This window comes from Melanaphis sacchari, unplaced genomic scaffold (genome assembly GCF_002803265.2).
Source record: "Melanaphis sacchari strain LSU unplaced genomic scaffold, SCAv2.0 Contig28_pilon_pilon, whole genome shotgun sequence".
NCBI classification, from domain to species: domain Eukaryota; kingdom Metazoa; phylum Arthropoda; class Insecta; order Hemiptera; family Aphididae; genus Melanaphis; species Melanaphis sacchari.
In genome coordinates, this window is record NW_020271162.1 from 1,755,226 (window position 1) to 1,771,148 (window position 15,923).

The 15,923-nt window shown below is 31.1% G+C and overlaps 1 protein-coding gene across 1 annotated transcript; it reads right to left on the bottom strand.

The window, feature by feature from the left end:
• Positions 1–8,100: 8,100 nt before the first annotated feature.
• Positions 8,101–14,663, bottom strand: LOC112595616 (phospholipase D C-like). Its single transcript, XM_025340888.1, has 2 exons — positions 13,751–14,663; positions 8,101–10,383 (listed from the first exon to the last, which is right to left on the bottom strand). The coding sequence occupies exons 1-2, from the start codon at positions 13,937–13,939 to the stop codon at positions 8,578–8,580; spliced, it is 1,995 nt and encodes a 664-aa protein (XP_025196673.1). The 5' UTR covers positions 13,940–14,663; the 3' UTR covers positions 8,101–8,577.
• Between the last annotated feature and the right edge of the window lie 1,260 nt (positions 14,664–15,923).

Sequence of the window (15,923 nt, forward strand, 5' to 3'; positions counted from 1 at the left end):
AAATTGTAAAAAGTTTGCTTTTTCAAACTGCTTATAATTTAAAACAAATTCTAAGGAAATACTTTTAGAAATTCACTAACATAAAAAAATTAAATTTAATATTAAATTTTTACTTAGTTAATAGCAATGTTTATTAAGTTTTTTCTACCAAATTAATTCCCAAAACTAGTAAATTGTAATTAACAACTCTGAGAATAAATGAATTAAAAATTTATTTTAACTTATTGACTTAACTTTTAACTTAATTGATTTTTATATTGATATTAACTTAATAAATAATAATAAGTTATGCTCAATCATATCTTACTTACATTAATTTATAAATAGTTAAATTATAAATATAAGTAACAAAACGATTATATTGATGATACCCAAAATAAAATAAAAACTATATACCTAAAATTTAATTAAAAATTATTTATTTTTGATACCATGCAAATAATTATATTAATTTATTTATTAGCAACTTAATAAATTAAAATAGATATTAACTTAACTCAAGTTAGTAAGTTAATTGATATAGTCTTTATATCCATTAATATATATATATAATTTTTAAACTCAGCTTTTTGAATACACAATTATTTTTAAAAATGTATTTAATTAAGCCATTAAAAAAATTAAAAAAATAGCTTAATAAATAAAAACCATAAATTGGATCAAAGTCCAAAATCCTTAAATATTATAAATATATGAGTATAACACGATTATCCTCTGCCTTTTTACATGCAAAAAATGCAACACGATTGCGCTTGAACCCATAATGGTATTGTTCTTCTAACGATTTTCCAATACACTATTTAAAAATACAGTCGGATTTGGTTAACAAATAAATTAAATTTTATAATGTAAATTTGGACAAAATTAGAACAAAAAGAAATATTTATACTAGAATATTTGGAAGTAATGGGATTTATATATTTCAACAAATATTATTATTAGAAAAAAAAGACAAATGTTTATAATACCATGCATTAATAAAGTCGAACTTGGTGTTAACTCGAACTCTTAACTTCGACTTTGGGTTAACTAAATCCGAATGTATTTTTAAATAGTGTATTGGAAAATCGTTGGAAGAGCTACGTATTATAGGCTCGAATGAAATCGTGTTGCGTTTTTCACCTATGAAAAGGTAAAGCGAGCGCAATTGTGTTTTACCGAAATATATAATAGTAATTACTAATTTAGTACATAATATACCAAAATAATTACTTAATAAAACAAAGTAACTTAACAATAATTTTGCATTTTAAATAATAATATACAAGGTTTTTTTTTTAGATCAATTACTTGTTAGTTTTATCTACAATTAATTTCGAATGATACACTTCAGTCCCAATTATCCTAGATTTGGAATTATATTTTATTTATTTTCTTATAATCTTACCCATGTCTTTATTATTAACAGTAATATGGAATAAGTAAAGCAAAAAGGATAAGGTGATCATTTTTATACAAATATAAACCATTGGTTTAGTATTTCTTAATTGTTAGTACTTAATAGTTGATAGTAATATTTATCAATAATAATAATGAATAAAAAAAAATTAAAGGTACCTAATAAAATGCATAATATAAATTGAATTTGTCTCTAACTATAGTTTTTTGACAATTTGTGTACGTGTACCGAGAGTAATAACTTTATATAATTGGGAGGAAATATTTAATTTTTTTAATTTTTTTTTTTTTTTTGAACATCAATTAGGTCATTTTTAAACTGAATTTGGTGTAAAATAGCATTCATAAAGTAGGACTCAACTCTTATATTATGTCTGTTTATTTACCATCAATAAACATAGATTTATTTTATTCCTAATTGATATTTCGATTCTATAACCATATATGAAACAAAAATATATTGATTAACAAATTATTCATTACATTACAATATTATCATATTTTAAAACCAAAATTGAATATTTTTAGGTTGGTATAGACTATAATTATATACATTATGTAATAATTAATGAATTGACTTAATGATATTCTATACTTGGTAATCGGTATAATGAAAACAGAGTAACTATTCAGTATGATTAATTGCTATCTAGTATCTAGATTCTAAAGACACGTTTCTTTATTGAATGCCATACACAATTTGTAAAACAGTGATTATCAAAAATATAAATTTAAGAATAATTCTTAAGAATATTATCAACTATATTTTTAAAATAAAATTTTTAATTATATCACATGCCAATACCATATTAGTTATTACTCATTTTTTTTAAATCATATAAAAAAAATTCTTCGAGTGAGAAAAACAATCTAAAAAAAGAATATAAAGACTCGGACATACAAATAACATCAAATGTTCGAATGAAAAAAATAACAGCGTTCAGATTATTCTTATGCTAAACAGAATGAACCTGCATTATCTTTAAAACAAGTAAAATAATACCAGCTTTAAATATTTTATCTATTTTACAACTAAAGATAAGTACATAATATAATAAACAAATCTGAAATTTTACAAATATTTTTATGTAGGCAACTCATAAGAAACTTCAGTATATGTGTGGCAGTAATATAATATGTCTGTAATCTTATGACTTTTTTCCATATAAAATCATTTTTGGTGATAATAATTAATGTATATCAACAATTAGCATAACAGTACATCAACAATATGAAATAAAACCAAAAAAAAACACAATTTCATACAATTTCTTAATATAATTTATAATTAAGACTTACATCTCTGGAATTAAAAATATAAAATATGTATATATAATATCCTTAATTCATAAGATTAATATAAACATTTTTACAGTTTTTTTAAAAATTGAACTTATTAATAATAATTTAATAGCCTCAACATTTTAAAATATGTCACCTTTTGATTAACAAAGAGTAGATAGTACTAAAATAATCAAGCAACAAATCAATTTAACTAATTAAACTAATAATTTATGTTACATTATAGCATGAAAAAAATCACATTTAAAATTATGAATTGTTTTATGTTGAATCCAACGCCATATTTTTTGTACACCATAATCCATGAAAAAAACTGTTATAAATAGATACCTATAAAACAAAAATTAGTTTTAGTATAAATTATATAATTATAAATATTTCAAAGAATGTATTTACTTTTATTAATTGGAATTGTACATTAAACAAAAATCCTCGAAATTAGGTTACAGCATCTCATAGTGGTCTATAAGTCTCAACAAACTTATGCTAGTCTTCATGGACAATCAAAATTTCCTATTGGTTTTCCTAAACATTTTTTTTTAATTAAATTTTTTATAAAACAAAATATAAGTTACTTTTTATTAAAAAATGATTTTATACAACCTTTTTAATAAATATGTTACATAAGATATTATTTATTATACATAATATGTATTACATATATGTATAATTTTGTATAACTAAAATAATTGTTTCTGACAGTCACTGAATAAAAGCTACCCAAATAATATATATATATATATATATACATTTATATACATTACTATCAAAATAAAAATTTGTTGAAGCCTATGGGAACTTCACCAATTATTGTCTTGTTAAAATGGATACTATAAACCAATATACATTTCAAAATTAATTTTATTGTATTAAAATTTGAAATTTATTATGAATTATTCACTATAATAATACCTTGAACATTATGTATACAAAACATTTTAACTTTTTAGTATACCTGCATAAATATTATTATATACAATAAACTATTCGTATATATTAAATAAAATTCCATACATTACTACAATTTTTAACTTTGGAATATTTTTACCTGTAAACTTAGTAGAAAATGTCACATTGTGTCATGATAAGTCGTAACATCGATCCTTATAATGGATTTGAACATAACTTTTCAATACGGTTAAAATTGAATATTTTACAATGCTATAAATGTTTTATATCGTTATATGGTTATATTCATATGAACAGTGTTAAATCTAATCCCAATTTTATGTTTTTTCTCATAATCATATTTTTGTTTATCACATTTATATTGTTACTTATTACTCTCATACTATATCATTACAATGTTATGTTAAATTATTGTTGTATAAAAAAAAAAATAGAAATTTACTGTTAATCAAATTATAATCTGTAATAAAATAATATAAATAACATATTTATATTTTTTTGTTCTATAAAATAATTTATACCTATTCTCTAAATAAACTTTTTATTTATATTAGTTATTATTCATTTTAGTTTTAAGTGTATTCTAAGCATACTTATGTCATTAAAATAATTTTTATAGTATATTTTAATAAATAATAATACATAAATACGATAAATTTCCGTTTAAAACTATAATAATTTTAGTACATGTCTAATATACCATGACGCTAAAAATGAACCTACATTCTACACCAAATAAACTTCGTATAACACAGATATCAGACACAATAAGAAAATAAATTATAAGACATAAGTTATCATTAAAAAATTATTTACAAAAAAATATAAGATTATAGGAAGCACCATTTAGTTACATTATATTCCTTATCTTACGCATTTCTTTGCTTCCTATAGAATACACAAAGGTAAAATAATATTATTTTAAAAAACATAGTTACTTATCACTCGTCTAGTATACTTAATAAATACTTAAATTAAAACTGAATTTTTGGTCAATCATTGTTGAAACTTGTACTATTGAAATGTATGCGGCATGAAGTAGAAGTTAAATGTGGAATATAATCTCAATTTTAATAAATTGAGATGTGCAGCTAATAGTGCTATATACAAACATTCTAGAATGACAATTAATATAAGATTATTGGATGGTTATAATAAAAATAAAAATAGCCAATAATAGATTATTGAATCCAATTATCAAAGTCCAATGTCCATTGCCATTTGCCAGTAAATTCTATAAATAAATTTCAATCTTTTTACGTAAACCAAAGATAATTACTACTGAACTGTACCAATAAACTTTTATAAAATATAATTTTTCCTGCAGAAATATTATTAATACATATTATTTGCAGTGTAATGTATACGAAATGTATTTTAATGAATTATATAATATATTAGACTGATCGTATTTTAATGTACGTATTATTTCCTTGTATATATCGGTATTAGACAAGAACCATTATTTTTATATTCGTAAATACTAAAGAAATGGTGTTCACCTTTGAACTTTGATACAACCATACCTACCTAAGAAATAATTATCTATTTTTCAAAACTATGTTAAGTTATTTAAATAATAATTTATATATAAATATACATATTATATTATTTAAAGGTACACTCATAAGTCATAATCTTAACATTAATTACACTGTAAATACATTTTTCAACTTTGTCCAATTTTATCATTATTAATGTAATAAAACTCTGATAACTAATAAATAAATAAACAAAAAATAACTGATACCACCAGATTAAAGATCAAACATATCGTTTATCATTGTTTCTAATTCTTTTTGATAGTGTGTACTGGTATTTGACTCCAGCAATGTTCTTATGGCCTTACGTACTAAATAATTCCTATCACGTATTTTAATAAAATAAAAAAGCAATCTTACACCACTTATTATTATGGAATTATAGTATGGTAAATTATTTATTAACAAATAACAACAATTAATGTAAGATCAGACCTAAAATTTGTACTTGAAAACAGTTTAAAATAATTAAAATTAAGTAAAAAAAAAAAAAAAATTAAAGAATTAAAAATACCCCTTTGTTCTTTTTTAGGTGTGTTCAAAAACGTTCTATTATGCTAATTCATTATTAATTCGCATAGTTCATAATTATAACCTAACCGTAGTCTGTGGTAAAAACTTGAGTCATTAATAATTACTGCGCTCATAGAAACTAAATATTACACAAACCATATTTGAGAACAGCTTAAGTTTTTTATTGCATTTATTTGTATAATACATTAAATAGTATGTGCTTATGTGAGGTAATGATTAAAATTAAATAATTGAAAAATATTCACTCTAATATTTGGTATAAATTTTTTGTAACTTAACTTTTCACATCATTTCATTGTGATCTAATTACATGTACTGACTATCCTATTTTATCGTCCTAACTCGTTTTAGTCAAATAAAATGGTATTTAAATTGGATTATTATTTAGATAAAAAATATTATATTTATTAGGTCATACGAAGCAAGTTAAAGTTAGTTAAAATTCTTTGAAATAATAGTTTTTCAATTATACTTAAGCCCCAAAATAAACAATTCTATGTTTAATTAGATTTTAATATAATTTATTATATTCTTGTACGACTGTACGTTAATTATTTTATTTATATATATTTTATGAGGCCTCTACTAATATCTATTCTGGTTGGTTTTTTTTCTGAGAACGATTAACCACTTGATCAACTGGTCGTCTTTTAATATATAACATGATATACCCACGATATTATACAAACGTAAGTTAACATATGAATGTCTGTCGGAAACAGGTCATCTGTCGAGGGTCGAGTTAATTGGCAAGTCATAACTTTAATAGAAGAGACCAACGCCAGCAAAGCTACTTGTTTTGTTGACTATAACTTATATTTTACCATACAAATATTGGACTGCTCTACCTTAACACATCTCTAATCAGTAGTAACATCATTGAGCATAAACTGAAAAAGTAAAAATGGAATACATCTACGTTCTACATAATATTTTAACTATTTATTAACATGATAGAAAAACTTAGATAAATTATTTTAGAATTGTTAACACTTTGAGGAAATAGTTAAAATTGAATATTAAATAATTATGCGAATTGTTATGATATAATATTATATAGCATTACACACATGACCATTTAATTAATTATATCATAGATTCACTAAAATATTTTATACCATCATAATATACTCCAATTGAAAATTATTATTTTGTTTATCATAAGTATATTTTTCATTAACTAGTTTTATTCACTTAGGCGTACCTTATTTAGTTTTAAGAACTTCATTGTTATTTTGATCAATTTCTATAATTATAAATGTATTAACTAAGTAATAGTAATAAAGGAATTTTTAGGTAACTTACTTAATATTAGAAATAATATATTAAAAATCAAAATTCACATATATACCTATCCTTTATTTATTTTAACAAAATAATTGTAATTTTCGACTTTTGATTATGGTAAAACAATTAAATTACCACAACAATATCATAATATAATATATTATACATTATACATGTTCTGTTTATTAAATAAACATTATGATTTTTATATCTATACACATTTATATATATTTATACTTATAACTTATTTATCTATACAATTTATATTTTTAATTACATAATTTCATAAACAATGTTGCTAATATTGGTTCATTGAGCAGCTCTTCGATATTAATAATATAATACAATATTTTACTATTATTAACAAACATCATCAGTGCATTCAGATAGTAAAAATTAATTTAATTTACTTATTATTATTGCTTTTTTAACATATTTATATATTTTATTATTTAAATTAATAATACTGTAATTACAAAGTAATTTTATTAATAAGTACATAATTGAATTTGTAGACAACACAACTTTTAATTTACAGTATAAACCAAAACCCTAATTCTTATTAAAAAAAAAACCAAACAAAATGATTGTATACATGTAAATAAATGTTTTAAAAGAAAAGAGATCTTGATAAAAAAAAAAAAAACAAATGTTACTATTTGGACGATAAATTAAATTTGTTCAGATATAACTGTTAATTATTGTAAGTTGATAATTTTTATCTTCTGTTTCATTATCTATGGACGGATATGATGATACATTTAGTATCAAAAATTGTCAAATACAAAATAGGCCGCATTAGATAAAATAAAATGTTATTATATTAAACTGCGTATTGAATAACATTAGTTTCAATTAAAAATTAAAGGTGTACGGATAAAATTTATATTAATATTATAAAAGATTTGATAATAAATTGGTAATTTTTTTGTTATGGGAGGGGTTTTTATCTGTAATTTAAATTTGGAACCTAAGTCGTCTATAAAACGAATGATTGTAATATATTATTTATAGTCTAATATTACGATACGACAATAATAATAATAATAATAATAATAATAATAATAATAATAATTATAATATATATATATAAATTTATATATATATACTATATTATATATAAAACTTTTAAAATGGTAACAAGAGTCTCTTAACATATCATATGACATAATATCAACGCATTCATATATATTTATTGCAAAACATCAAATTGTTAAAGTGAAAGTGTTATGATGGAAATTTAGTAATGTTTGGTTGTTAATTTATTTTGGAAAAAAAACATACGTCCGCATAAATATATACTATAAAAGATAATAAAGTATAACATAACCTACATAAAAATTAAAAAATAATAATAATAATTGAGCTGCCCGATGGTTATAATATTACACAGCCATCCTTGTTGGTTGCTATTTGCATATCCGTACCTTTAAAAGTAGGCATTCAATAATTATATAATATGTGATCTATCAGGTACACGTGTAAACATCTAGGTAAATATAGTTTGCCATTGTAATATCAAAGCCAGACACCTAAGTGTTGATGCTTTTTAAAATTTGAAGCAAATTTCCAATGAGCGTATTATTGCGGTTACAAAGTAGATAATCTATTCATTATTACAAGGACCTACTTGCGACAGAACTTGATAATTTGATGTCCTGTTTTTTGACATTGGTAATGATGATGCTGTTCCACGCTCACGACGTTTTTGCGACCTTTGATGGTTATGGGAATGGTGATGTCTGTGTTTTGTATGCATTTGATTATTATGGTAATGATGTTTATAGTGTCGCCTCCTACGTTTGTGCTGTTGGGATTTGCGATCTAGATTTGAAGAAGATATTATCGTTGTGATATCATCGCAATCGCTATCCATGTTGTTCATCAGTGTAATTGAAGTTGGCGATGTAGACTGCGAATTATTGCCATTGTTGTTGCTGCTGTTCGACGATGACAAACTTAGGACTGAACCCCAATCGATTGATGTAACTGTCGTTGTGTTACTATTACCCATTAATGGTAGCATGTTATCGTCACAATGGTGATCGCCAATACTCAACGCCGTGTTTCTTTTGTTATTGAAACTGTTATCATAAATTTGTAGTTCCGTCAAAGGTGAATTATTAGTTTCGTCATCATCGTCTTCGTCGTCATCGTCTTCGTCATAATCATCAGAATGAATATAATTATCACAATCTTCGATGCTTCCGTTCAAATGGTAATATTGGAGATGATGATTATTCAGATCTTGATGATTATTTGCCATTACTGTGGTATGGCTATGATGATCATCATCGTCTTCATCTTCGTCGTAATAGTATTCATCGTCGACACCAGAATCTATGGAATCTGTAGTGCTGCTACTACTGCTGCTGCTGCTACTGCTACTGCTATTGTGGTCAACCATCATTTCCGGTCGGCCATTTCTGTATTCCGAGGGATATGGTGTAGGAGATCGTCTGTTATTGTTGTTGTGTTGGTGTGAAACATCGATTTGTTGCTGTTGGATCAATTGCTGTGACGTATTCGACGTTGTCGATGTACAGCAACGCCGTTGTTGAGCCTGTTGCGCTGCGGCAGCAGCTTCTCGTGACATTTCACGCTCAATCAATCTTAGCGTGTTGCAAATGAGCACGGACCTCCGGAGTCCAGCTTCGCAGCTTTGTTGTGAGCTGTTATTTCCAGACCCACCACTTGATTTTCCTAATTTGCGCATTGAAGCATCAAACACTGCGGCTCTACGCCGTCTGTAACACTGCGTCGAAGGTACACAACGTCCCAGTTCACAACATTCCGGTTCACTGTTGATTCGTGGTTGTACTGTAGCCATGGTTGTTGTCAACGTTGTGCTGCTACCACCACTACCTAAGTCCAAATAACACTTACCGTTAGTGTCGCATTTGATAGTTTGCTGCTGCTGGTGATTTTGCCTCCAGTGGTTCTGATTGTGATGCTGTTGGGAGGGCGATAGTGTCGATAATGAAGAAGAATTTGTGGAATTGGTGACATTGTTGCTGTTGGACGAGGATAGTGACAGACTACCAGCGGGCAAATATTGATCGTCGTCGTCGTCATCGTCATCATCATCGTCATCGTCGTCATCGTCATCGTCAATACTGCAATCTGAATCATCAGTGACAGACGCTATAGCAGCAACAATCGATGATGTTGCATCGTCGTCGTCTAGTCGAGACGCCGTATCCAATTGATCGACAATATGATCATTTTGCAAAAGTTCCTCGTTATTATGCATACGCCTTGCTATCTTAGGAATATGATCATTTTCTAATGACGAGGATAATCGTCTTTTACATGCATTTGATTCACTGCCAGTTTCATTTGACATGTTTGTATTTATCGTTGTCATCGGAGAAACATGAATGCCCATGTTGTTCAGTAATAAGAAACTATTCTGTTGGCAAAAAAAAAAAAAAAAAAATATTAGATAATTTATATTAAATATTGCTATAAAATATAAATGTAATAATGCTAATTGTTGTAAAGTTATTATTTATATTTCAAATTTGATTTCAGCTATTGTTCCGATTTAAACGACACGACATTTTGTACCATAAATTTATTAATATTAGTATGAAATAAATCATTTATTACGAATGTAGTGTATCTACAAGTCTACAATACAGTACAAAATACCTTAAGAAATCTTATGATATCAAATATGTATTAAGTGAATACATTGCATTATAACATACATTCCATACAATAATATTTTAATCATGTAAATATTTTATGATTATACTTTACTTAAATACCCGGCCTTTATAAAAACATTTTAACTAATCAATTATTTGTAATTTCAGAAAACACAGTAAAATTAATTTCAATTATAAAAACCATTGTTGAAAAATGAATCGTAAAAATAATAATATGAGTTTAACAAATAATCTAAAAACAATAAAATTATAAGCTCTCGTAATTTTATGCGAAAATTTATTGAAATATTAGATTAAGATGTACAGATAAAAATACAAAAATGTCCTACATTTGTATCTACCTAATTAAAAATAAATAAATAAATAATTATATATTGATAATATAAAATAAAATATGTTATTTATCTAATTCAGTGTTTAAAATGTATTCGTATTAAAAGCACAGTGTGCAGTGTTTAAAAAAAAAAAAAAATGTTTAAATTTAATAAGACAATATTATAATATTATATTTATTTTATTTTTTTAGATTTCCCGTTGTACGTCGCGTTCGCAATCTACGTGTTGCTGCTGGTCGACTCGACACACAATCCAACGACGCCATCTGCCCGCCCGATTTGGTAACTACTTCGGTGTATTACTTTCTCGGAGTAGCCGTATAGATGGCGTCCGGACATTGTGTGGAAGGAAAACGTTTTCATTAAATTGTCGGTACCTACCATGCTATAACCGTCCGTTCAAATGGGTCGGGAAAACTGCGAAACCCAATTAACTAGGACACCACGGTGAACCTCGATAAAGCACTGTCGATTGAAAAAAATAAACCCCTGCTACCTTCCTTACGGTATACTCGTGTAGTACCATTGTTATTGTAATTCTACCTACGCAGGACGGTAACGTAGAGATAAAACTGAAATTATTACAATTACGGAAGCCACCCCGAGATTTCCCAGAAGTCTCGTGAATACCCGCACACTATATTTATCGAAGTATGCACAATACATACGGTAGAAGATATTATTGCTCTCTTCTCTGCGCCCGACAGACTTCCTATTTAACTTGGCGTCTAAAACACGACACGACACGATAACTCATAAGCCCGAAACGCGCACCGGCAGTTCTATGAAACGTCCGTTTCGATATTAAACATTTTTGTTGTCGGACGTCGATGGAGGTGGAGGCAGTGGCGCTTCTGTGCGTGGGACGGGTTTCGCGAAGGGATAAATACCTACACCCCTTCTCAACGTCGGTAACGGTCTCCTAACGACAATAGGTGCACGGAGAGTCTTACACACATGGCCTAAACGAATGTAATTACATAATCAAATTGTATTTTCGATCTTTATTACTATTACGGGTAATCCTATTCCCTACGCCGAAGAAACCCGACCAAAAAATAAACTTATATTGTACAACGTTTAAGTCCTAGAAGCGTAGGTACCTATATAAAATAGCTAAGCTCTTTTACCCACAATACAGTATTCTATAGCGTACGGAATAATGAAATTATAATTATTAGAAAATCGATCGTTCTCCATACGTCGATCATTGAACTATCTTCAAAAATACTTGACGTAACAATACTGCGATGATATGCGCCATGTTGGAATAGTGTTTACATCGAATTTGAGACGTATTTTTGCAACGAGTATCCTCAACTAACCCATGTCAAATATTATTATTATTATTCGTTACAATATTATATTATTATTATAATTATATAGCGTCGACGACGGTGGCGTGTCGTTAACACACTTTCTCCACATACTTCTTTCTCCCCCACCACCACGGTATCAACCTACGCGCCGCCGCGTCGTACTACGTTGCTTTCTAATATGCCGTTCTACTACCACTGTACGAATACCACCACCAAACACTAACACCACGACTCACCACCGCCACCAACGACAAGAGTACAACTGCAATTACGGCGATAACGACAACAACAACAAAAACAACAATAACAATAACGATAACTATCTATTAGGTTCTATAATAACACAATATTATGTACCACTATGTGCTCCAAAAAAAAAAAAAAACACTGGTATTAAAGTCACCACTCGTGTAATCATGGTAATAATATCAATAATGCGGTACAAGATAAAAATATATTATGGCGGACACCTCCGATGGAAGAGAGTCCCACATCATCGATCCGCCGTTAATTAATAATCACCCAGACTCGAACCGACCCATTCTGCGCACCCATTTGGTCGCCGCGCAAAATCGTTAAAACCACTGACCACCGTTGCCGTATAACAGCGACCCCACGCGATACCTACCTACGGTAGTTCGACGTAGCGATTTTCCGGTCGAATTAAAATCAATCGATTCCGATATTATCTCTTAATACGTGACACACTTTTGCTTTTTATACGCATTAAAAGAAATATCGGCAAATCGATGTCTACAAAATAAAAATAAAATATTCATATTATATAATTATTATATTACAATACACAAATACTCGTAATAACAAAACACAACAGGACAGCAACGCAATATACTAGACCCATTAAACATTATTTAAATAATATTATATCTGAACGCGGTGCAAGACGTGTACACTGTAAATCCCTTCTTTCCCCCCCCCCTACTCAAGAGACAAAAAAGCTTTAATTTGGCGAGAACAGTAGAAAGCCGATGTGCGAATAAAAGCCAAACAACATCAACGAGTTATCACCCGTAAACGATAAAACATAAAAGGAAAAAAAAGACGTCGTTATCATCACGCACATGTTTTTCCACGCGAACCGTCGTCGCTGCCGCCGACTACCCCGCGACGGTGGAGGAGGCGGTGGTGGATCAGGCGGCGGCGGCGGCGACGACGTCGACGACGGTTGGCGGGAACTTTGAATCGCGCGGGTTCGCTTTCGCGCACGAGCCTCTTTGCTTCCAAGCCACTTGTTTTTCGTCAACCCTTTTTTTTCCGTTTTTACTCACACCCACTATTCAACACGAATATAACCCACTTCCGCCACACTAACGATTGCAAACAAAATATATTATATTACTGCCAAGCGCCCACGTCTTAAAGTTACCAGATTCCAGTCAAACCATTAATAACTAATGACAATAATCGTAAAAATAATATTTTATGCTCACCGTCGAATTGTCGTCGGCGCAATAATTGTTTTCGTCGTCGTCGTCACTCCACATTTTCATGCGTACGACGCGCGTCGGCTGCGGCTGCGGCACGTAATAATAATCCTGTTGCTGGTGCTCTTCGGCTACGGCTGCGGTCACCGCGGACGGAGGCAACAAAGGCGACAACAGACCCACCGTCGTTGTCATGTCTGCTCCTTGTCACTAATGCACGGTCACTGCTGTTGCTGATGTGTCTTACAGTGGACGTCTCTGTCTCTGTCTCTGTCTCTGGTACTGTTGCTGCTGCTGCTGCTGGTGCTGCTCTACTGATCACTGTCTTCCTTACGGTCGCTGTGGCGTTGTCACGTCGGTATCGGCGTCTTCGGCGCCGGGCCAACATCATATACCGCTAACGCCTGCGATGACAGTGGTTTCCGTCCACCGGGTGTCTGCGTGAAACTCCGTCGTGACTGATGGACGGACAGACGTGTGTGTGTATCCCGAGTCAAACGTCGTTCGGCTGATGACAGTATCGACAACGATCGTGGTAAAATTCAATATTATACCGCGGTAGACGACAGTGTGTATAGTATATAATATTATAAATATATAATAATATACGGGTTGTCGGACGGGCCCCTGCCAGTCGTCGGTGACGGTTTGGAAAAAATTTAAATATTATCGCAAACGCGGTCCGTTTGGATGACGGTAGAAAAAAATTAAATTTCTTGTTGAACCTTTACCGGTGAAACGGATTTGACGCGGAAAAAAAAAAATAATCGAGATGAACAATCGTCGTGCGCTGTACGCAGGAATTGAAATTCTGGCGCGCGCAAACGGCGAGACGTGTTTGAGAGCGCTCGAACGAGCTGACGTACAGTGAAGGGCTATGGAACGCCACGGCGCGTTACTCGTGAATAACACTGCCGCCGCCGCCGCTGTTGTTGACGACGCTCCTTCGCTGTTGCTGTTACCCCCGCCACGGTTGCCGCGCTGCCAGCGTTCACCCACCGACCCGCCGCCACCCACCTCCGGCACAGTACACTTCTTCTTCCTCCGCTTACACCAATGCACAAACGCACGCACGCACGCGCTATAACTATATAGTATATAATGTATGTGTATAATATATTTTCCACTTCTCGCCCGCCCCGCACCGCCTCACCGGACGGCCGTCACCGGCGGCCCACTAGTCGCGATATCGTCGTCCGCGCGCACCGCTCCCCACCACCGCCACACTCGTACCGTTACTATACACTGCTCACCCGACTACTCCTCCTCCGCCGCCGCAGCGGAGGATCACACCGCCACCATTAGCCGTCCGCGCGCATATTTTTGTAATATCTAAACAAGCGTGGCCGACAGCGCGCTCTCGCCGCCGCCGCCACTGCAGTCGAATCCAAAGGCCGAACCAAAAACGGCGGTAGCGCGTCGCATTGAATTATATGTATATATATATATATATATATATATATTGTAATAATGTGCGTGCATGACGTGTGTGGTTTTATAGTACGACGAGGATACCATACATGTAATACTTTATCACCACGTGCAACCTACGTAGGAGCGCACGCGCAACGGCGACTCTTATCGCCGATTATTTTTATTTTTTTTTTGTTGTTGTTTTTTTTACCACTTATCTCTTGCGATTTCGTTATTGTCTATTACACTTTGTCGGTGTATGGTACGCTGTTCCACGGTATTATCCACGTTCGGCTCGAACTTTGGGTGTACCGTGTGCGTTTATCAACGACGGCAATCGTATGCACGTGCTCACGTGAAACTATGCGAGCAACGCAAAACACCTTGGACTCGTATCGCTGCAGCCTAGACTCTTGACACGACGGACACGTACCGTCTTGCAGGCGACTTATCGCCGAATCGGATTGCAATCGTCTTTCGATTGCAACGATTTCGGATTCGATTTATAATACCGCGTAGGATCTCTAGGTTTTTGGTCATTCTGTCGCGGCAAAAGCTCGCTTCTGTTGTGGCGGCGGTCGCGTCTCGACCGGTTCGGTTGAAAGTGTTCGGCCGAAGTTCAGATGGCCGTCCGACCGAAGCGTGATAGCTTTAAGATTCTCCACATGCCCATAGCGCGGATAGCGCCCAACCGAGGTCGGCCGCCGTCGTAGCACCATTCCCTTTCCCCATCCGTTCCACCGCACGTCCTCGTCGTCGCGCCCAC

Excerpts from the sequence above, each read along its gene's own strand:
- LOC112595616 (XM_025340888.1), bottom strand. The coding sequence starts at position 13,939 with ATGACAACGACGGTGGGTCTGTTGTCGCCTTTGTTGCCTCCGTCCGCG. Across the intron at positions 10,384-13,750 it reads GCGCCGACGACAATTCGACG|AATAGTTTCTTATTACTGAA; the intron begins GTGAGCATAAAA and ends TTTTGCCAACAG.